At 38.8% G+C, this 25,146-nt stretch overlaps 1 protein-coding gene across 1 annotated transcript in view; it reads right to left on the bottom strand.

The window, feature by feature from the left end:
- The window catches only part of TRAPPC10 (trafficking protein particle complex 10), a 92,128-nt gene that overhangs the window by 7,813 nt on the left and 59,169 nt on the right, over nt 1–25,146 (bottom strand). Inside the window, exons 9-19 of the mRNA XM_019524026.1 lie at nt 21,902–22,016; nt 20,102–20,178; nt 18,928–19,019; nt 16,470–16,610; nt 13,868–13,980; nt 11,859–12,373; nt 6,149–6,290; nt 4,745–4,903; nt 2,686–2,915; nt 1,135–1,235; nt 455–581 (exon numbers count right to left, since the gene is read on the bottom strand). Of these exons, the coding sequence (XP_019379571.1) occupies nt 455–581; nt 1,135–1,235; nt 2,686–2,915; nt 4,745–4,903; nt 6,149–6,290; nt 11,859–12,373; nt 13,868–13,980; nt 16,470–16,610; nt 18,928–19,019; nt 20,102–20,178; nt 21,902–22,016 (1,812 nt within the window). The remainder of the gene's footprint in view (nt 1–454; nt 582–1,134; nt 1,236–2,685; nt 2,916–4,744; nt 4,904–6,148; nt 6,291–11,858; nt 12,374–13,867; nt 13,981–16,469; nt 16,611–18,927; nt 19,020–20,101; nt 20,179–21,901; nt 22,017–25,146) is intronic.

The following is a 25,146-nucleotide window of genomic DNA, read 5'->3' on the forward strand; positions in this document are numbered from 1 at the left end:
ATTTTTTTTTTTTTTTTTTTTTTTTTACACCTCAGCTGTTCTGGTTTTGGGCTATTCCTGAACAGACTCCTGTAAAATTCTGCTAAACTACATAGCGGCTTTGAAAGTAGCGCAAGAAGGGATTAGGAAAAAAAGCCCCAAACAAACCAAGCAAATCAGCTGCAATTCTTGTTAAGACAATTTTGGGCCTGCAAAGGTAAGTTTATTATAGTAAGCAGCCTACCTTCTAAAGGTACCCTTAATAGTTAACAGTTGTTCTGACACACTGTGCAATAATTACAACCTTCTGACTTTGTGGATCTGGGTGTGTCAGTCTCTGATTATCTCTTACACAGTTCATATTCCTGGGTGATAACAATTTTAGCAATGCAAGCACCAAATTTGAAAGAGTCCAAATGTACTGTGGAGTGCTCATCTTATTCCCCAGACTTAAGAATTAAATAAACCACATTACCTGTTGAGATTCAGAATTCAGAGGTACCAGCTGTAGATCTGTGCAATTACCAGAATTTTTTAGATTGCTCTCCGAAAGCTCGAAGCAAAGCTCTGACATATTCTGTACACACACTTGTACATATTTCCTAAAAATAAGCAAATTAAAAATAAAATGAAAATTGTATACCAACTTTGGCTTTGACATGAATTCCAATATTTAAATAATTTAATCAATACTACCAAGTTTTTTTTCCTAACTGCATACCTCAAGCAAGATTAGAAACAATGGCCAGTATAGACTGCATTTCTTTCCTTGTCTACTCAGTAGTTGTAATCTACAAGTCTGCAAAAGCAGGGCTACAATACACTTAATTTTCTACACAGATTTGTTTTTACTGTGTCTCAACTGAAATAAGAGCAAAAGATGGACCAGGTTAGCTTATGTCTGTGTGACTAAACTATACTACTGATCTGCATCTGTTCTATTGCTGATGGTGTGGGAGGGAAAAAGGCACAAACCTTCAGGTGGGTATTTTATAAAAGATGGCAAAAAAAAAATCACCATCTTACAAAACCACCATCAACTTACAAAATCAACCCCACACACACCTTGACGATTACACACAGAATATCAATGGAATATTAACTTCTACAATTTGCAGGGGGAAAGAGACCATAAATATTTTACAAGCACATTACCGTTTGCCAGCTGACAGTAAGGAATGTTTGGCATTAAAAGGTATACTGAATGTTAATGCAATAATGGTGGAGTAGATTGACCAAGGACAATCGATGGTTACCTGGAGAAACAGAAACAAAAGATCTCATTTGTGCTGTTCAACTGCAGATTTAAGTTTGCCATTTTCCAAACATCCAAAGACTTATTGGAAAACTTTGGTCTTGATCAGTGAAATTGAACGCATCCAAAAGAGAAAAAACACCCTTTTATTTCAAACAAAAATCCAAAGAGAACTGGAGGTCTGAGGTGTATTGTTGCTGTTTTGGCATGAAAAGCAGACTTACAGCTTTGTTTCTCTCTTTTTTCCAATATCAGAATAAATTATAATGGTAACATAACCAATAACCATACACATGCTGTAATGGGTGACAGACTTGTATTATAAATTTGAAGCACAGAGGTTCGAGGCAAGTGCTTTTCCTGAATTGACTGCCAATTTTTCCCAAACATATAAACAAACTGTATGCCAATCAAGTGAAACAATATTCTTATACAAGTCCATAAGCTTCTTTATATAAGTCCATTCTGCGTCACACCTACCGTTTATGAAACCTAAAACAACCCCTGCCTTCTGCTACCCTGCTCTCCAAACACTACAATTTGTGAAGAAGCTCACCCATCCACAATTTATTTAACAGACTGTCATCCTTCACATGGCCATCATAGCATACTGTGCTGATTTTTAGTTACAAAAATAAAGTGAAAACATGAAACAGAACCATTCAATTAACTCTGTGCCATTTCAGGAAATGGTGTTAATGATTCAGCAAGGGCACATTCTCTCTTAGCTAATAGGAAAGCAATATCCCAGTAGGGTGCAGGCATGCAGTGCAGACAGAGCATCTATCTGATGAAATCAGGAGAAACTATAATTACTGGTGTTACTAGTGACCAAATTCTTACTTGGCTTGTGGACACAATATCTGGATAGGACATAGTGTCCTGAACTGGCAAGTATTTGGTGATGGAGAACCATTCATGTGTTCAGCACAGTGTACCTTTCTGTGCATACTTTTGATGATCTGTACATCTCTGCTTATCTTCTATAGTTTGACTTGCATTTACACCCCTTAAGTTGCCAGATGCTTATACTGAAGGCAGGGTAGATATGCACCTTACAGACCAAGATACATAAAGAGCATAAGCTTTCATGAACTCAAGCTCACTCAGTGGAAGCTTATGCTCTTGGCATATACCATGTTTACTCAACTCCAAGACAAAGTTTCCCCCCTCCATTCAACATGGGGAGGGGGAGGAACTCTTCATCTTGGATTAGAGTATAAAGAGTGGGGAGAAGAGGGGTGGGGGCAGGCAGCCCCTGCAGCTACAGCTCCAACCCTGACAAAGCCACTGCCCCCTACTCCCCTCCTGCCTGACTTCAAACTAACATTTGAATGTTAAGAGAGGTAGCAAACTAGCTACCTCTCTTTGCTCATAGATGCTTACATTTTAATCTGTATAAGACCTTGGTCATTCATTTACTTATTAATAAAAGAAACATGTCACCTTACTTTTTGGTCAACTGTTGCCATACAGTTGTCTGCTTTCTGCTTCTCTTTGCTTTTTCTGTGCAGGTCTTTATTTATCAGATTTTCTCTTTCCATTGCAACTACTGGAGCTGATGGCAAATACATAACTTCTAGTTCAAATTCAATCACGTGATATGCAGGAGCCATTGGCAGTGCAATGCTTGTGATCTTTTCGGAAGACTGGATCGTTAGTGTTGACTGCGAAACTCTCTCTACAAGAGCGTGGGTAACGAGAGAAAAGTAGTTTTAGACTCAAATCTTTCCTCCGCTGCCTCCATTTTTATTCTCCAATTATTAAATTATAAAACCATACACTGAACAATTAGAAATACCTTCTCAGATTTAACTGGAACCCTAAACTTAAAGGTATCTCTAGTATCTAAGCTATATCTGTGTAGATGATGGTTATAAGGCTACCCTGTAGAGCTCAACAGTGACTTCCCGTGATAAAGCCTGATCTCACACTATGGAAGACACAGACTGAAACCTGCCTTGGTACTCCAACTCCAGTGTTCAAGAAAACACTGATATTAGTCATAAGGGGTTATATAAAGATAACTCCTCACATAATAAAGAAATATTCCTCACGTATAAAGTATGTCCACTTGCCAAATTTAGCATTCGCGTAGTCACTGCTTGTCTCGCACCACTTCTCACATCATTCTTTTCATTTCAGAAAAAACTTACATTACTAATAATATGAGGCTGTGTACAGACATTAGTAAGAATTAGTATGTTAGTAACATACTGCAGTACAGCATTACACTCAATGAGACTACACACCTTACTTGTAATCTCTCCCCTATTTGAACTATTAAATCCATTTATGCTTATACATATAAGCTTCAGAAGCTTTGGAAGAAGACTGAGAAGACTACCAGAGCTTTGGGACAAGCTGGGATATCACCTACTTAAACAAAACTATGGCTAGTGAAAAGCAAATATTTTCATTTTCTTGGGCACTAACATTATTTGTAGCATGTAACCGTTCTTTTAAAGTGAAATAACAAATCTACATTTGTTACAGTACAGCCTGGGTATTGGTAATGCCTCACCCAGGCAATGCAGAAAGTAATCACAACTCACTTGGGAATCCCTCATGATACCTCATCTATGCCCAAGAACACACGCTGGCCTCTACTCAGAGGGTGTGTTTACATGTGCCCCGACTACATTTGGTACTGCAGTCATTTAGTACTTGCTTTGCAGTCCCGACAGCACACAGTTATTTTTAGATGCTACAGCGACATAGCTTGTCACTACGGCAATGTAGCACTGGCATCACGGTTTCTGCCTGCCAATGTTCATCACTACAGTGAGATAGCATCTCATGTAGATGCTCCCAGAGAACCAAGACAAATAACAGATGGAATAAGCTTTCAGTTCATCTTAAAGGAGAACAACTGCCTCAAGAATTCAACCACTGACAACGAAAGCTCAATTCACAGGTGATGGAGGCTTGAAAGAAAACTCAAAGTATGCCAAGTCAGAGCTAGATAGAATGAGGCAAACCCTGTAACGTGAATGATCTACCATGTCCAGTAAAAGATGATCTACTGAAAAGAAAGATCATTGTACTTGCTACCAGAATTCTTTTGTTGTGCAGCCCCATGTAGGAACACACTACTAGAAGTCATCTGTTAAGCAAATTACATTTTCCAGTGATTAGCCAATGGTGTATAAAATAAGCTCTCTCAGAGTATATTTAGTCTTCACTATAGCGACAAAAAAAAAAACCAGAACAGAACAAAAAACACCACCCCTGAAAAATCTAAAATGAACCGATCACATCTACAAGCTATTTCCAAAAACAGAGATGGCAGGGATGGACTGAGACTTCCTAGAAGCTTATGTGCACAGAATTACAAGTTGCAGTCCAAAACATACCTAATTGATGATGGTCACTGAATATTATGGCAGTCCTGTTCTTAAGTTTCAGATACTACTTCGCTGATATGCACTGCTACACACATAATATTTTAGAGGATTCCTGCATTTTCAGATTGGTTACAGATCATTAAATGCTGGCTTTGTTACTCACCCCTGGTATTGGAATAGATCGCTGCCTTGCTCTCTGGATGGTACAAAATAGGCATGGCATCAGCATTACTAAGTTGTAGAGTATCGCCATTCTTCATGGTATAATGGCCAGTAGTCACGGTGAATTTAACCTTCTGAGGAATACCAGCCAAAAGGCTGTCTAAATAAAATCAAAACAAACATTGTTAGTTTATCCCAGTACTCTTATTAAAACGGCTAAAGTTGTCTGTTAAAAGTTTATCTGTAGATATCTACAAGTAAAATATTTTTTTACTTGGGCATGTTCATTGTAGAAGTCATCCAAAAACATAAGGAGTCTCAGCCACTCAGTTTGGGGCAATTTGCTCTTTATCTGAGAACAAAGTCAGCCACTGCAGTGAGTCTGGCTCATGTAGACATATACCCAAGCATAAACTATCTGGTTTGTGTTCTACTAGTAGTAGTGCTGTCAGAACAATTTGGTGTAGCAGTGAGCCACCCAAAAATTTTCCCAACTTCTTGGACAGGCTAGATAGTGCACACTATGCTCTATCTAGCCTAACTATGCTGCTACCAGTACCTGAGCTACCTAGTTTAAAGCTAGTTCTGACATGTCTACATTAACTGCAGTGACAATATCCCCAAAGTGTTTGCAATCAAGGAAGTTCAGTTGAGAATATGCTCTCAGAAACAGGCAAATTAATCTTTTAAGATATTCCTCTGAGAAAGTTTTCCCACAATAATCTGAATGGGGGGGTGGCAGAGACAGCTGTGGGAAGAAAAGGAAAACTAATGCCTTGTAAAAGAGTAGAACCTAAGAACTGCCTCTTATACAAGAGAAGATAATTAAGCAGAAAATTAACAAACCCTTCTAGGGATTTCACCAGTAAAATCTCTCATACCTGGAAAGTTTTCAAACACTGTGATGGCAAGACCTGTATTAGATAATAATTAATCTCTCTAAATTCAATAGAAATATTCCATATTGATTTTAAGAACATTAGATCAGGACCTCTCTATTGATTTCTCTAAATGCCAAAAGATAAGCAGTGGCACAAAACAATCAGTAAGAGAATCAGAGTCAATGATGCCCTTAGATCAATATTCAAGTCTCCTAATCAACAGCATCCAGTGATGCAGGATCATACTCCAGTTAATCATTTGAAACCACACAAATACTCCTCACGACTAATCCAGACTTTGAATGAGCCAATACTCGCTGTTATATAATTTCAAGAATGCAACTGATAATTTGAGGAACACTCACAGATATAAATTTCATTCTCACTAGAAATTTAAAAAAAAAGTGAGGGCTGTAAAAGAGCAAGGTAACTCATTCTAGATTAAATGAAAAATGAAAAACACATCATGCAGTGAGAAGGCAAAACTGACATCAACACAGCCTCAGCATTCCAAGTCTACCTACCTGTCAATGGCTCCACTTTTAATTGAGGCTCCTGAGAATACACATCATACTGCACGATTGGGTAAATATGAGGAAGGACAAACTGCACTTTTCCCACTGACATGCACAGCTGCCTGAGTGTGTACGTCCCAGGTTCTTTGGCCTTTGAAGAGAAAATATTTTTTAAAAGTGGAGGTTTTTCAAAGCTAGCAATTATGACTTTACATTTCTAAAGTAAAACCTCTCTTTTCAATGAACTTATAACAGTTGGGGGAAAAAATTCTAAGCCCATTAAGTCCATCCTTGTAGAGATTAACAGAAATTAGAAGTGAAAGAAATCCATGAAATGGTTCTTAAAAGATCCCTTTTTTTTCCAAATAAATATCTATTGAAATGTTTTCCATGAAGGGCCCCACTTACTAAGGTGCAGCTGTAGGAACGTTATCCATTTGATTTGGGAACAAACATACAGAAATATCAAGCATTGTTGATTCAAATAGACCAAGAGTTGTCTGAAGGACCTATCCTTCAGACGTGTTTTATGTATTTATATCTATGTTTTAGATGCATTCAGGTGTAAATTATACCCATTATTATGGTTTTTACCAGACAGTGATAAGAATGTTAGTTTCCCTGGCATGAATAAAAACCCACAAAGTCTGAGTTAGGCACAGCCTTTAATTAAGGTATGCACACACTGGTTTCTCTCACTTTTCCCCCTCCTTCCTAGAGGCACCCATGCCTGAGTAATACATTTATCTCAAAGTATCCCAATTCTTCAACAAAATGTGGGATACTTTATATTTATAATTGGCGGGACCCATATGGAAGGAGATGGGACAGGATGGGATGGGACACTATAAAAAAGAAAGCTATACATTAGTACATATGCTTTCAGATGATATCTGTTCAATTCTTGATGTGGTCGGTCTTAGCAACCTTTTTGAAACATCTGGGAATGGGAAGGTTGTTTCCCTTTCTGCCTCCTGTTTCCCTCACCACTCTTCCTGTGAGGAGGCTTCTTACTTAATAGCACAGAGAGTGTATACATATTTGTTAGTATTATTCTGCTCTTATGGCAGAATTGAAATTTTGGGAAAAGTGGAAAGAAAACCTTAAAAAGCTGAAATGATCCACCTATTTATCCCTCAAAAAAAGAACTGGAGCACTTGAACATCCAAATGGCGTCATGCTAACAGGAAAAGAAAAAATGTTAGCCTCTCAGATCTACAGTATTTTGAACACAGCTTTTCCAAATTACTTTGTATAATGTTTAAGAGAATTTGGCAAAGATATATTATCTGTTCCATATCACACTATATCAGTTGTGAAAGCAACAAATACATAGTTGTATCTGTAACTCAAAGCACTAAAATACAGTCACAGTGAACATGTCACAGACAGTGAAAATTCAACTTTTCATCTAGAACTCAGTGGTACTGTACTTGCTTTAAATTACCAATCCCAAAGCCTTATCAGTTTATTAACTTATGTGGCTTGTAAATATGCATTAATGCTTTTGCCTATTATCTACTAAGGTAATGATAGATTTCATATCATTTAAATCACAACCAATTTTTAGCAGCCAAAGCAGAAATAATCTGCATAACACTCGGACAAGTACATTTAAGGAGGTTCATTCTGTAAGCTGGCTAAAGGAATCACTGCAAAGTTGGCTTGATATGTTAACAGCCAGCTAAAGATTCTCCCCTGGGCTAATTCCCTCTATGTCCCATATGAAGGTAGACATTTCCTGTCCTTCATTAGTGCAACTGAATGCTGTATCTACAAACATAAGAGAACTATTTCTGTAATCCTCTCTTATTTCTTTCACCTCTTACATAACCTAGCAAAAGAGATGTCAACATCTCAAAATACTGTGTTATTTATTTTAAAGTCCAATATATCTAACGTATTTTAAGGAAGCTACGACTCTGCTATCCAAGTAATGTGACATTGCTGAGGAAGTTCTAGAAACTGAAATTCTCTCAAGAGAAAGTAGTGTTTGCTTTGTGCAACTCTAAAGGAAGCTGGGATTTCTTCATGCTAATGGATCATAATTTCCTTTTAATGTTCCCTTACTAGGGAGAGAGACTGCAAAATTACAGAAGAGAAAATAGGCTGTCCTTCCTACAATAATGACCACAAGAAATGAATGCCTGTACCGTGAAGATCTATCTAAACAATTTCAAATCGTAAATTATATGTTCATTTATATTACATCTTGAAGCAATCTCCTGAACTGTAGAAGCAGCCTTACTGACAATGCCAAAGAGATCGTGTACATTAAGCCCCTAAAAGCCTTCTCCTCATCAGATTCTTTAGCCTTGGATCCAATTTTATATTTACATTCAATTATATTTGCAGCAGTCAGTCTTCTAAAACCCCATTCTGTAGTCTCCATCCACATGACCCATATTCTGTGGGAACAGTCTTCTGCTCCCTCCTAGGAGGTATTAAAAAAAAAAACAACCCCTAATGATTAGGTCCACAGGCAGTGCAAGGATCACACAGATGCCAAGGGTCAGGTAAAGCCCCTGCTATACCAACACGAACTCCCATCTTCAGTAGGTTGAGCTGTACCCACACAAGCTGACACAGTGGCAGCCTACTCCACAGTGAGCATCTATAATGCTTCCTACTGCAGGAATGTAAAAAGGAAAGGCAGAGAGCAGAACAAGCTTGCATTTACTAACAGGCTTCACAGAAAATGTCACAGTTTGAGATAGAGACAGACAATAGGAAAAAAGGGCAACAGAAAATATGAAAGATTTAAAATCGCAAGAGAAATGGAGCAAATGAAATATGCACTGAGAACACTGGAAGAAATTTCATGACTAGCATTGCTAACCTTCTGGTTCTTAGGCATCACCCACATACCTAAACTTGATGCTCCTTCTCAGGCATCTCTATATAAAGTTTGCAAAGTTAAGTACCAACAAGTTAAGAAATGCCAAAACTGAAGTGTGGGGTTTATAAATACAAAAATCAGTTTCTCTTCACAGTACCCTTTCCCCCTTCACTTTGCATCTTTTCCTTGTACTTTCTTGCCTCATTCTTTGTTCACTGCATACCATCCAGATGCTGTGCTGAATATAACTCTCTCTTTTTAGCACTGTTCTTCCTAGAGCAGCACCCCTTAGTTCGGAAATTACTCTAACCAACATTAACAAGGACACCTCTCTAAGCAGGTACGGAGCACTTGGAGGGTTTTTGTTTGTACTGAAGCACACAAGGGCCATGTCCACATGGGCAGGGGTATGCACGCAAAGAGCATCAGCACAAATTTGTGCCACCACTTTGTGCCCCAGTGCAGCCTGCTCCCCTGTCTCAAGGCACCCTGTGGCCCAGCCAGCTGGTCTGTGGCTGGCTGGGCCACAGGGTGCCTCAGCGCAGGGGCTCCACAGCGAAGCCCATGCCGAGGCACACAGAGACAGAGAAACAGCCAGCCTGGGGCTGCCTAGTTCCCCTCTTGAGGCACCCCATACCCCACCCAGCCAGGGAGCAGCTGGCTGGGGCACAGTAACTCAGCACGGGGGCTCCACAGTACAGGGAGATGGGAAAGCAGGCAGCCCTAGACTGCCTGCTCTCCTATCTCTGCATTTGTCCCAGTGCTTGCTACTTCAGTGGGGGTTGTGCTGCTTTTTTCCCCAGGGCTTTTTTTTTTTTTTTTTTTTTTTTTTTTTTTTTTTTTTTTTTTTTTTTTTTTTTTCTTTCAGAAAATCCCAGTAGCAAACTTTGGCTCCGTGCTGCAAGTTAGCGGTGCATTGATTAACATGCAACTTGTGCGGTTTGTGGTGCTGCAAAGAGGTTTGCCTGCATGTCTGGATCCAGCCAAGGTGATTAAAGCTAAAGATTTGCAGGAGTCCATGCACTGAGTGCCCAAAATAGAGAAGCCTATTTTTCAGAATACCTAGCGTTTTATATAAGTATTTTAAAATGTTTAAAACACTGTGCAATTACTTCTCCCAATCCACATCCCCTCAGAAGTGTGTATAAGTTACCACACCCACTTTATGACAGATTTTTACATGAATGGGCAGCACTTTCAGTCCTCATATGGTTATCCCATAAGTCCATAGTGCCTTACCCCTAGAAGGTACGTTTCCACTACAGAGGCACTAGAACCACAATTCTACCTGCAGTTATGAGTGCTTCGAATGTCAAAGTCAGGCCCAATTAGTAAAGCTGGACACCCAGAAATAAAGCACATGTAATAAGCAACCTCATGTAATAACTGTGGTGTAAACAATTCCCCACCATCAAAACCACAAGGACATAAAACAGTGGCAGGGCCAGAAATACAACTCCATTCTCCTAGGCAGGCACCCATTTGTCTTAACAGCATTATTTCTCTTCTTGCAGATCCCTGCCTAATTCACTACACACCTTGCGTCTTCTGCAGTGAATAAGCCAGGGTCCTGTGAGAAAAAAAACAAAACGGTATGCAATACAGGCAACCCCTGCTTAACGCTTTTAATTGGTTCTGGGAAAACTGAGCATTAAGCGGAACTGTGTTAAGGGAAACTCATTTCCCCATAGGGGTTAATGTAAATAGAAATAATTGGTGACCACTGCTTCTTACTAATCACTGCTGCCTCTCCCCACCCCTCCGCCTGCCTGCTGGCTGCTCCACGTGCCAACCCATGGCCCGCGTTCCTGCCGGCTCCGGCACCACAGGGACCCTTCACTCACTGCTTCTCCCTACCACTTCTCTGGCCCCATGTGCTAGCCCATGGCCCATGCTCCTGCTGGCTCCAGCACTCTGGCAGGGGCCCCGCCCTCATGCCTGCCCCCCCCCCACTTGCTGCTTCTTGCCGCCCCCACTTCTCCCCATGCCCCCTGCCCCTGCTGCTGTGCCCTGGGCTCCTGCTGGAGCCCATCCACTCACTGTCACTCACCGTTTCTTGCCATCACTGCTGCTTCACTGAGCGCTATAGCAAAACTGACTCAGCGCTAACTGAAATTAGGTATTAATTTCAAATGAGCACTATAGCGAAATAGCGCTAAGTGAAACCACGCTAAGCAGGGGTTGCCTGTAATGCAATTAAAGGCTACTGTAATGATCAAAGTTGCAAAGACAATTTCAGTTCTGGCATTTTCCAGTGGCAAATGCTTAACTTTGCAAAGGCATTTATTTATTTTTAGTCTGTTATGCAATAGGTTTGCTATAGCTACTAAAAAAAAAAAAAACCAACAAAATCTCATCAAGCTTTGGAATGAAGCAACCAATAACAAATATTTATTTGCTCCAGTTAAGTCTAGCAGATGCTAGAGAGAAGATTACCCACAGGAGGATTACATTACAAAAAATGTCCCCCTCTCCCGAATCTTTCCAGGAAAGTTAACTATGAAACCAGACATCCTTACTTTTAAGGATTATGCTTGACAATGAACATTGCAGTTAGGAGAGAGATGCAATATTTGCCTGAATGCTAGTTGCTGGTTTTATTTTTATGGAAGCAATAACCAGATAAACAACAACATGAATTTGACAGGCTCACTTTTAGCTCCCATGTGCACTCCTTCAAGTTACCCATTTTTGGCAATTATCTTCTCTTCAGTCTAGAAAAACAGGGATGAAGGCTAGAAGATGATGTTGAGCTGCATCAGTAAAGCTGCAGCAGAGATGCAATACTGATACTATTTGTCCAGTACTATGCCCTTTTCTAGACAGTACTTTTATTTCTTCTTTCATGAGTGTTATATTCACTCAACTGTAAAAACATACCTGAGTTCTGAATGTTATTCTATTGATCCCTGGTTCCAGTATTAAGTTGCTACATTTTAACATGTGAGCCCCATCCTCCAGGGTCACCCCTGAGGACATTTCCAGAGATGAGCTGCTCTCTTGCCTTCTTAGTAGCATGTGCACATTTTTGCAGATGATTCCCGTCGTGTTCAAAGAGTTATCTGAGGGGCTCCTTTCATACATTTCATATAATTCCAGTGCTGGTAAGTTATTTCTTGACAAAGGAAAGCCTACAACCTCATTTGAGAAGCTGATAATACCATTGGACGTTTTGTGCTTGGTGAGCCATTCAGCCGTTTTCCGGTAGCTATTTTTCTCAATGCTGAAGTGAACGTTGATAGCAATCTGATCCACTTGGACTGGGATGGGCATTTGGCTCAGCAAAGTCAGCTCAACAGATAATGTTCCGCCCACATGGACCACAGCATTTGGCGGGTCAAAATGTAGAGTTTTCAGCTGTGCAAAGGAATGCATAGACAATATAACCTTTTCACCTGGAAATACAGAAAAACAGGTATTTTATTCTACTCTGCCATTGACGATGTTCCACTTACTTTTTTTAATTTAGAAAATTTAAAAATGCCCCTATGCCAAAATTGATACAAATGCTTATAATTTCCCTCCACTAAGTAGGACAAGATCTATTGGGATCTTTCCCCCATGGGAAAAGGGGGAACTGTACGTGGAGCTGCAGCCAGTGGGATGAAAAGGCAGACAGGCAAATCAAGCAGTGCAAACTAGTCAGGAAAGAATGAACAACTGTTGCCCTAATAGAGGCAGTAGATGGTAGAAGACAGCAGACACTTTCTTGTATTCAGACAGGTTAGTTAGCTTATTATCCTCCAGTATTGTTAAAAATAGACTCGTGAGTCTAATAAATACCGTTTCTGGTGGGCAAACCAGAACCTACAGAGCAAGTTTAGAAAGCTAAAACAGAAAACATAAGAAAATTCACTAAATTCTTTAATAACAGTTTACAAAACATCAAAAGCTAGGAAAATTCAGTATTATAGTATAAAAGAGTTATCACTGTCCCTCTCTCAGAAATATGCTTATCTCCACAGAAGCAGATGTTGAGGACCCAAAAAATTAGTCTACTTTAAAAGTTGCAAAACCCCACAGAACTGGGAGTACACTCATTTATTTCTATGCCATATACAAGTAGCACTTCAACAACTCCAGGAGCAAAATGACAACGATCCAAGAACCTTTGGGTCTCCCTCCAGTTACAACATGGCTCCAACTGGTAACACTATGCATATTCAGAACTATTTCATAACCAAAGATAAAAGCAGCCAGCTTTAAAGCAACTGGAACTAATGTCATCAAAAAGTTAAATATTACTCTCTACCTTTTTCTTGGGATGAGGGTATACTTTTGCAAAAATATGACTATGCTGAGACGACCTGAAAACTATAGGAATACATGAAAGAGTAAGAAAATATCAATATAACAAGCCATAGACAAGAACAGAGATGCTGCATAAACACCAAGAGGCAAAAAAATATGGGGAAAAAGGGAGTTCTTAAATTACCAGCAGCCTCCAGTCAGCCAATACTTCAATATTGGCAACGTTGCTATTAAATATAATCATGATGAGGGTTGTAGCAAAGATTGTCCCATCTACCCTGCAAGGTTGCCACAGCTACCATTCCCAGAACTGCTCCCACTGTAAATCAGTTACAAGATACGACAGGGCAGATATAGCTACAGGACAGTATGAGGGAAGCACTGCAGCCAGACACCTCAACCACCCGTGAAATCTTTTCTGGATCCCAAGGAAGAAATGGAACAAGGTTCTCTGGTGAGCCAAAGTAAATTAATAATACTTGATTACTGTGGTAAGAAATGCTGTAATGTTAGTCCAGAAGCTACATATGGAGCAAGAAATAAGCTATGATCAGAAAGACCCTTTCTTTTGAGGGGCAAAAGGAAAGAGACATACTGGAGCTGAAGTTTTATTGTCAAGTATTTAAAACCAGTCTCACCTTGGCCCTCTGTCTGTTGATTGGCAAAATTTAGTATTTCTTGGCAGAAATGTTTACGTTCATCTTCTGTTAAGTGATTATCAGCAGCTAAAAGGCTACTTGTTTGAAGATAGCTGACACGTCAAGTTAAAGAAATAAGAGGAAACAGCAGTATATTTAACAAATATTTTAGTGGAAAGAGAGACCTGCAATTGCTTTTCTAAACTCTAGAGCTATTTCACTATTAACCAAAAGTCCTGCTATAAATGAAAACACTAAAAGGTTTACTATCACTGAAACCTATTACAGAAACATCTTTTCATTTGACTGAAGATCATTTAGTAAGTGTTCTTTTCATTATCCTTCACATAATATTTCATCTGCATTTTGCTATATAAAAATGCCAGCCTGTCATAAAAACTTATTACTGAGTAGGAAAAAAATCTTTTTAAACTAACCATAGGAAAAAAAAAACCTGAATGACCAAAACAGTGATGTATTACATTGCCCACTATTTAAAATAAAACCCTAGCATTTTATTACAATCTAATTTATTGGTATGCACTACACATTTGTTGCACAGAACTCCAGCCTGCACAGATCCGGTTATCTGCCAGCTCTAACAGCAGCATTTACCATAACTAAATTATATATGTCTGTATCTATATACAACTAGTTACAGATATAGATATATTTTTCCCAGGCTTCAATGGATATAAAACTTTCTCCACTGTTAACCAGTAATAATGCATTCTTGGTAAAGAAGCATTTTCATAAAAGTATGCTTTGAAACAGAGTAGAGTTTTTCAAAAGCACTACCATGATTTGGAGACTTATTCACTTTAGCACCAAGTCTAACCAAAAAAAAAATCACCTGAGCCTTGACATCAGCTTCTAGGTCTTATTTTCAGAAGCAACTTCAGTAACTAAGTATTTAAAAAAAACGTTATCCAGAGGTAACTTTAAAATACTGCACTCATTTCTGCAGGTTGTATGAGGATAGCCTTGCATAAATGTTCATGTACCAGCACTACCAAACTCCTCAATATCTACAAGATGACTGCATTTTTCGTTCACGGGTACTGTTAGAGATTAAGTTGCACCCCATTTCAGTAAGTGACTCTAGATAGCTAACTGAATTAACCTATTCAGTTGCGATTGTAAATGCTAATACAATATGATCATAATCCATAGTTGAAATCTAAAATATATACATATTATTTTAGATCAAAATAATTTAAAATATGGATTATGATATACATATCAGATTAAAGTGACATTACTCTGGTCTACTCAGGCTACACAGGAACATACTATATTAGCACAACAAAAGCCATTTAAAATCTACTTTTTCTGTTGATAACTTGATCTGTAACCTTATGGTTATAATAGATAGGGAAGTACTTCATGGCACTATGAAGCCCAGAGAGTTTAAAGAAGAAACCAACCTGCTCTCAAAAGGAACTTGTTTTTGCTCACAACTATGAAACATTAACAAAACATTAACAAAACATGAACTAGATTAAGATTTGACTACCGGAGGTTTAATTGTAGGAAAGGAATAAAAAAACAAACAAACAAAAAAAAACAACCAACATGAAGTGATAAGATGAAAAGATATAAGCTTTGTCCAAACTTCAGAGATTGCTCTGCTTTCTACACTGGATATCACAGTACCTTGCAATTAATTAATTGCATTTATTTAGCGCCTTTTATCTGAGGATCTTGGTCAAATTAGAAATCTGAGGCAAAGAGCTTTTATACCATTTGTCAAACAACACACAAAGGCAAAGCTAGGAATAAAGTAACGGTCTTAATTCTCATGCCCAGGTTTAAACACCAGATAACATGCTATATACTGCATCTTAACAAGACACATGGTAGATTAGATGCAGGAAGGGGCCACTGTAGGAGGACAACCCACTAAACCCAGACTGTGTACATTTATATGCAGTAAGCATATTTAATGCAACATTTATTGGCTCAAAAAAGTAAGCAACACAGGGCGTTTGTACAAGTTTGCACCACAGCACCAGGTGCTTCTAAAAGTGTCCAGTGCTGCGGCACATACAGTTGTATAAGTGGTGAAATGTGCATCAGTGCCAAGAAAATGGTGGCAGCCCACTTTTGAACTAAAACACGTTAGAGGTGGTTTAGATCAAAAGCGCACTGCCATCATTTTCTGCATGCTTATACAACTGCACACTGCAGCACAGTACACAGCTTACATGTGGAGCAGACTTGATTAATTGATTCTGAACTCTGGTGCATCACAGGATGAAATGGTATGTGTATAAGTGCCCACAGGGCCAGAATATCCTTTCCATGGGCATCAACAGAAAAGACCATTACATTTTGCAGTTTTTATACTGATAAAATGCTTCATATTATCTCTGCTTTGTCAGTTCTTTTTTCAAAGACTCAGGCATTTAAGTGGAGAACAGGTCAACTAAAACCCATAAAAGAGGTTTTAAAGAAAGAATGGATTGTAGAAATCTCTAATGGTTGCGTCTCATTGTCTATGGATTGGTCTCCCTCCTAAAACTGAACTGAAAATGAACCTAGAAAACAGGTTATCAATCTCACTCCAATAAGTTTTCCAGGTTTGGCTGACAGAGGATACTTTTCAATTTGCCCAAGGTGTTTCTGACATTCTGCCAGCTGCTTTCTTGTATGTGTGATAAGCAATGCCCAGCCCTCAGCAAGGTAAGTTTTCAAAGCTCCTTGAAGGTAGACTTCTGCCTTCTGTGGGCCTTTCTTCCTCCTTAGAAAATACAGGGGGAAAAAGAAAGGTTTACAAATGATCTAGTGCAACTAACTGACCATACCCACAAAACCTAACACATACTTTCAAAAAAGGAAATGCTAGCAAATTAACAAAAGTAGCCACTTTTCTCTAAGTTCTGCCATATGCACTTCACAGATCATGCTGCTAGGAATGATCATGTCATTCATTTTGTGGATAATGCACCATTATTGGTGAGGGGCTGTACACACACACACACACACACACACATACACCCCCCCCCCCACACACCCACATACCCCCCCCCCCCCCAGGTTTTTGTCTAAAGGCAATGGGGAAACTAAGAGATAATACAGAAATATTTTGTAATTAAATGATATTCTCTCAAGTATTTTAGTTTTGGTGTTCTTAAAACTTGAACAAGCACATTTTTAGTAAAATATAAGAAATCTGAGACAAAGTTACATTGCACAACATTAGAGAGAGGAGAACCTTGTCTTGTAACATTACGTTGAAAGCAGATTTGAGTATAGGGCCTTCTGTAGGCATAGTATCACACACACACACACACACACACACTTATTATTGCAAAGTATATGTACACTCCACCCCAAATAACCAATATTTATCTATCAATGGATATATCTATTACACATACACACGGTAGTCATTTATACAGTTCACCCAAGCAAAGAGAGCTGTAGTTAGTAATATTAGACAATGCAGAGGTGTCATTAGCAACTTTTGTGCCATGGACAAAATGCTGCTTGGAAAGAGGAGATGGGAGGCTGGGGGAGGGGAGGCAGCCCTCAAAAGTTAATGGATACTACTGGCATGGAGCAGTCTGCCTACTCCTGTTTGTTTTGCTGCTACAGCAGTGGCATGAAGTCCCCACACCTGGCAGCTGCTGCTACAGTTGCTTTATGGGGCTGGTACAGCACCATGAGACACCCCAGGAGCTGCTCTTCTGCCACCCCCTTTAAATGGGTGCCTGGGACTGGTGCCCCTTTTGCCCACCCTTTGTTACGCTACTGATACTATGCCTACAAAAGGCCCTATACTCAAATCTGCCTTCAGCATAACAAGACAAAACAAGGTTCCCCTCTCCCCAATGTCATGTTATGCAACCTTGTTTCAAATTTCTTGCATTTTATTAAAAATGTGCTTGTTCAACAAACTTTAAGAACACCAAAACTGAAATACTTGAGAGAGAATATCAATTATAATTGCAAAATAGTTCCATATTATCCCTTAGTTTTTCCCCTATTACCTTTACACAAAAACCTTAAGCAACTTGCTCAGCCTCACTTTATAGCTAGGTCAGATTGGCTCTGGTGGATCTCCAGGGAGAACAAGTTCCAGCGTACAAGAATCCAAATGGGGAAAAAAAATCCAAAACCCCTACTACCCTCTTCAACCTCCTGAAACATACACCTGGGAACCATTAATGAAATCTCTTCAGCTGAACTCAGCTGTATTACCATGTCTGCTTTAAAAAGGTAGTTTCTAAGGCAGACAGGACCCAAACCACAAATTGTTATATAGATCAAAAGACACATCTTAAATTGCATCTGCAAACAGAAATCCAATACAACCACTGGATAACAGCTCACAGATGTTCTAAGTTGAATCTGAAGCAAGGAGACAGCTGTCCATTGCATTTCCTTTACCTTCAATGTATAGTTTACTCAACGCATTGGTTTATCTGCATACTGCAATTTATATCAATAGCTCAAATAAATAAGTTTTATATGCTTCAGATTACATTAGAAAACAAACTAGCTTAGGTTCAAGAGATACAAAGGTTATCAGCCCCATCGAAAAAAACAACCAAGGAAAGCCAATTACTTATTAAGCACAGAGTACTTATCCAAATAAGGAATGTCACCTATCCAGTGTTCTAGTAATCCCTGATATGGACTCCAAAAGCATTATGTTTTTTAAAACCTAAATAAGTAGCTATAAAGAAAGCTTTGAATTTATTTACTTTGCAGACTCCTGAACTAGCTCCCCTCCTTTTCCTAACAGACCATGGGAGGATTTTTCACCCTAGGCTACTGGCAAAGTAAAAGGGTGAACAAGATAAATTGTGTGATTTAATTACTCTTGGAGTATATTGTGGCTTGGTATGAATACGTAATTAGTGTATCATTAATTGTATTATTTTATTTATTGCTGAAAGGAGAACCTGAGACTTAAGAACACTTAGAACAAATTATGTATTTTTTAAAATTCTTTTCAGAATTCTGCTTCTCTCTCTTGCAACCCAAACTTTTCAGTACTAAAGGCTTGGTTTGTTTGTTTTATAGAAAAGACATTTTAGAGATTTACTTACATATAAAATTCTGCCAAGTCCTTTCCAACAAGTTTAGCTGAACGAATCCTTCCAATATTTGTATACATTTCAATGGTGGCATGGGACAGATCCTGTTTAAAAAGTAAAAGAAAGAGTAAGTGCAAAATAGGAAGTCTTTCTTAGAATCCTAATACATAGTTTAAAGTTTAACAAATCACTAAATTTTGTGCAATATTTTTTGTAGTTGCGAAGTATATCATGGTATACAGAGGAAATGCCACAAAAACTTATAATCATGCTATTTTATTTGTTATCACATTGGATTAAAATGCAAGTTTCCTGGAAAAACTTACTTATTAAACTAGAAATACCTCTATTCTTTCATTTTTTTAAACATCTGACAACATTTTGCATGTAGCCAGTTTCACTAGCTACATTTCTACTGTAGTCAATGGCCTTCAGATTGGGAGCTTTTCATACCAAATTATCTTACACAAATATAAGTTACCGTGGCTTCACAATAAAAGAAAGGCAATGATCTTTTGTGGCATCTTTTATTGAATACCTTATAATGAATAATAAATAAATAAAAACCCTTCCCTCATACATTTCCTAGATCATCATGGCTACAACAACACTGCAACCCTACTAATAAAAGCAGAGATGCTATGGCATGAACCAATAAGTTATGGTTATCTGACACACAAATCTTTATCTTTCGATCAGAAACACTGGCTCCAAACAACATGTCACTGAGTCATCAGCTCAACTAGGATTTTACCTTGAACTATCCACTCGTGGAAATAATTTCACTGAAGAATCTAGGACTAAGAAAGTGTCCTAGTGAGCTGCACGCATTTCCTGAAAAAATTCAACTCCCAGACTCTTAAATGTATGGTTTCTGAAAAGAACAGTTATACATGTATATACACTAAAGATGCATATGTCTAGCTAGCCCTATGGTAACAGGCATGCAAATTAAGCTTGTGCACCTAACTTTATATGGGGCATCAAATACAGGTGCTCATATCTGAAAGACGGATTACTTACTTAACATGACAAAATTAAAGATTACCACTATGTACCTAGGATTCAAAATATTGGCCTCAAACACTCTGAATATACATAATATATTCTTTTTCTACACATTATTTGTTGATTATATGATACTCTTCTTGATCTACAATGTAAACAACCAGAGCACCATACTTACTAAATAGTGTTTTTCAAAAGTTTCTACAGATGATAAGGCCTCCTTGAGTTTCTTATAAGGGCTCTGGGCTGTGTTAGCTTGAAAGAAACAAAACAAGACAAATATTTACTTACCCACACTAAAATCTGCAGTGGAGAGAACAATTTAAAGATGATTTGATGTGCTATATTTAAAAAGTTCAAATGTGGTCATGTAATTTTATTTAAAATTCTAAGTCAAGAAGAAGAAAGGCCCAATTAACATGGTTTAGGATCATAGGAAAGTAGGTTGTTGGGGTCATCTAATCTGGCCTCATGACTCATGGCACAGTCATCCCTGACTAGAGGAACCTAGTTAGGTTTCTGTTCTAATCTGTTCCTAAAATTTCCATGAATGGAGATTCCCCAACCTCTCTAGATAGCCTGCTCCAGTTAACCATCCTCACGTTCAAAGTTCTTCCTAACTGCCAACCGAAATTTCTTCTGCTGCAGTCAAGCCACTGCTCCTAGTCCTCTCCCCTAGAGCTACAAAGAAAGGTCAATCTCCATCCTGTAAATTGTGCTTCAGATATTTGAAACTGTTCTTAAGGGATTTGATAACAATCTGCTTTACTGAATGCTATGTTTGATCCTTTATAAATTCAAATGGCTTACAGCAGCTCTGCAGGCTTTCCAATATAACACTATTTTTTAAAAAGGCACTATCGCAATCAGCCTGCACAACCATGATTGTATTTAGCATTCCCAGATCTCTTGGCAAAGCTGCTATTTGTCAAGCTTCCCCACTAAAGGATTTATACAGTGTCAAGGAAGCTTATTGTACTCTACCAAGGTCATCTGAGTGAAGTAATACACTGTGTGAAGTATCGCACTATATTAGCAAGAAGCTTGCAATTTTACAATTTTTCTGAAGAAGCTCCTTGGTTTAGCACCTTCATATCAGCGCAAGTACGTGCTAAAATGAGCAAGTCAACAATTATGAAGGAGGGGGAAAAACCTGCTTTGAAATGAACATGCAAGTAGATGTCCCATCTGTGGATTCCTTTCTATATACAATCATAACTGAAAAGTAGGATCAAGTCTCAGCCAACCCTTAACAGTTCAAATACACAAACTGTTCTAGAATAGGGGTTGGCAACCCCCGGTGGAGTGTGGCACATGAAGACATTTTGCTTGGCATGTGCCTCTTGGGGTGGATAGCATGGAAGAGGCCATGTCTGCACTCCCACAACAAGGATCAGGTCCCTTGCAACTCCCCTGCCATCCACCCCTGGCACACCAACATCTTCCAATTTGAGGTTGGGATGTTTCTGGCATTCTGCTCAAAAACGTTCATTTTTAAATGAATAAACACCTCAGACTGACACAGAAACAAAGTCTTGGCCTGCCTGTATTGACTAATTATGTCACTATATAGATCTTGTAACATGGCATATGTATTTTTTCAGATGAGACTATTTCGTTCTCAGCTTGTCTTAGGAACCATGAACAACCATTACTCAAAAACTTAGAGGGTGATTGCTGGGGTACCTCACAGTACTTAAGGAGTGCATGCTGAAAAATCTATACTTCGCATCAAGGGAAAATTACTTTTTTTTGTTTACCATTTTAAGTACTTAAAATACTTATTATGCCACTGAATGACAATCCTACATTTTTTCTTCTTCTCAGTATCCACTGCATGTATATGAACACAGACAGACAAACACATACACTCTCCCCTTGCTGAACACTTTCCCCACCTAATGATCAAAACACAGAAGCCACTGTATATATAATCATAGCAAGTTATTACATAAAATATGTAAAATTTTAGTAGTACCTGTTTCAGGGCGTTCTGCTCCCAACCCTGCTAACAGATCAACTGTTCTGTTAAGATCTTCTGAATTGGGTCCCTTTTCTGATACAAGTCCACATAAGTAACCTAGGGACTTCAGCTACGGAAATAAACACAAGCCAGTAATGTGCTTTTCAGCAAGTTATAAAAATCAATATTAAAAGCCTTGCTAACTACTTTATTCCACCACATGATTCACAAAAGATCAATGCAAGACATTTAACTTGAAAAACACTTGTTGTCACAGCACTGTGCTTGTAAAATTCGCATTAAAACTGCCTCCAGGGACAGACAAGAGAAACTGCTAAAAGAAATGGAATAACTTCCTTGAAAAATTAAAAGTGTGACAGCTGCAAGAATGCTTATGTGACAGCATCTCAAGTTACATTAACGTATAAGCTCTTTTTTGAAAACAAAAAAGTCTACTAACATATTCATATAAAAATTCTGAGTTTTAAAGAACACCATTTTTTTAAAAAACACTTTTGTATGAAAAGCACCTATAAAGAACACTTTGTAGATAAAACACTGTTCTACCAGCTGAAAACTCTGAAATGCTGACATGATCAGGAGGGCTGTCTTTAACATCATGCATTCATTACTAGCCTGGATTTGGGATATTTGCTGCATTTTGAATCTCAGATGCTGTTTGATTACAGCTCAATCTGACTGATCATTCTGTGACCTAAAGAATTAGCAAGCCACACATTATTTCAGAATAACTATGATGTTATTAATTACCACCAAGTTAACCAACATTTTTATAACAGGATCTCATCACTGGTCTTAATCCACCACACGTTATGATCTAGCTGTCTTTAGACACCTCTGGTTTCCTGTTTTGTTATTACTGCTATTTCCCCTTGATCTCCTCCATACTCTACCTTTCTTATGCCCACTAGGCTTCTTACCACTCTATCCTCCCTGCTATACGTCTTTGTCAAATTTGAGAGGCAAGTTCTAAAAACAGGCAACAGGAATGGCATGATATTTTTGTCACCAACAACCTGATCACATTGTTTAGGTTTTTCCCTTTACCTGATCATATTTGGTGGTGGCAGCTGTAGGTCTTTTAGAACAAACTCTCCTATGTTTGAGCATCATTTAGAATAGTTATGTCCTAATTTTGATTAAAAATGCTTAAGACTGCTAGCATAGAAGCAAACCAAAAGCAAAATAAATAAGAAAGAAAAGTGAAAATGTATTATACAAAAATATAAAACAGAACGAATTATTTTCGAGGCCTTTCAAAAATCTTCCATACTTTCAGCAAAACTGTTACAGCTTCTTTCCATTGCATCTGAAGGTTCTTATCTCTGGGATGTTTTTCAGGCAGGCGCATTCCCAACTAGAGAATTGCACAGCATTAACGACAGCTCAAAATCCTGCGTTTCATGTATTCAGTAGATGGGAAATACCTACAATCACAGATTCTGACAAGGGAAGCAGTTTTGTAGGAAATTTTGTAGTTTTGCAGATGACACCAAGCTGGGGGGTAGTAGTAGATACTCTGGACGGTAGGGCTAGAATTCAGAGTGACCTAGACAAATTGGAGGATTGAACCAAAAGAAATCTCATGAGGTTCAACAAGGACAAGTGCAAAGTCCTGCACTTAGGATGGAACAATCCCATGCACCGGTACAGGCTGGGGACTGACTGGCTGGGCAGCAGCTCTGCAGAAAGGGACCTGGGGGTTACAGTGCACAATAAGCTGAGTATGAGACAACAGTGTGCCCTTGTTGCGAAGAAGGCTAATGGCATACTGGGCTGCATGGGTAGGCATGTTGCCAGTAGGTCAAGGAAACTGAATATTTCCCTCTATTCAGCACTGGTGAAGCCACATCTGGAGTACTGTGTTCAGTTTTGGGCCCCCCACTACAGAAAGGATGTGGACAAATTGAGAGAGTCCAGTGGAGAGCAACAAAAGTGGCGAGGGGGCTGGGGCACACGACTTATGAGGACAGGCTGAGGGAACTGGGCTTGTTTAGTCTAGAGAAGACTGAGGGGTAATTTAATAAAGGCCTTCAATTACCTGAAGGGAGGTGTTAAAGAGGATGGAGCTAGACTGTTCTCAGTGGTGGCAGAGAGAACAAGAAGCAATGGTCTCAAGTTGCAGCAAGGGAAGTTTAGGTTAGATATTAGGATAAACTTTATCACTAGGAGAGTAGTAAAACACTCAAACAGGTTACTCACAGAAGTGGTGGTGGAAGCTCCATCCTTGGAGATTTTCAAGACCTGGCTAAACAAAAGCTTTGGCTGGGATGATCTAGTTGGGGATGATCCTGCTCTGAGCAGGGGGTTGGACTAGATGACCTCCTGAGGTCCCTTCCAACCCCCACTTTCTATGATTCTATGAAATGTGGTTAGGGAAATATGAAAGGTGCTGGGAAGCAAACAAAGGCTTCACACCGTCTACCACCCTCAAGCCTCAGACCAAGCAGAAAGGAGGAAATAAACCCCCAAAAAACAGAGCTGAAAAAGGTTATGAACCTCACAAGAAACCAACTGGAATGAACTCTTGGCCTCAGTAACCAACTCTGCACCATGAAACATCTGGCACGCTGAGGCATAGTTCAAACACCCAATCAACACCTCCCACAAGTCCTGAAGGCAAAAGTGACCCACTATTAAGAAAAACAATATCTAACAATATGAACATAAAAGGGGATGTTAGAAAGTACCAGAACAAATAATAATGTAAAACGCAGCCCCTTAACATGCTTTCTCCAGAGCCGCATGGCATGGCCAACATTTAGCCATGAACAAATTAGATCCTGTTGTATACTGACTATACTTGAAAGGACAACAGTAAGATCATACCAGTACAATTAAAGCTCATAAAGTAAATAAGAAAAGCAATTGTTTTTCTTCCCTTTGTTTTGCAGGAAATGGAATGTTTCTGGAAGTGGCACATAACCCTAAAGCTACTATTTGTATCCATTCTTTCAAATGAAGTAGCAAATTCACTTGACAACGTTTACTAGGCAAATTCTAAACATGGACTCCATTACCACATTTGATCAAAACTGAACCAAAAAAACACAAAAATCACAGCAGTCACAAACCAGACCCATAAGAATGGAGCAGAAGTAATCCTGGGATGTGAACTGTATGGACTTCAAAAGTACCAAAGAATTCTAAAAACCTCAACATGGGTCTTCACCAAGGATAACAACCAAGACACAGAAAATAAAAGCTATGGTAAAATGCACCAAATCTGAGCCTTATAA

The sequence above is a fragment of the Gavialis gangeticus genome, unplaced genomic scaffold, assembly GCF_001723915.1.
Source record: "Gavialis gangeticus isolate Ggan-Ray unplaced genomic scaffold, GavGan_comp1, whole genome shotgun sequence".
In the NCBI taxonomy this organism is placed as follows: Eukaryota; Metazoa; Chordata; order Crocodylia; family Gavialidae; genus Gavialis; species Gavialis gangeticus.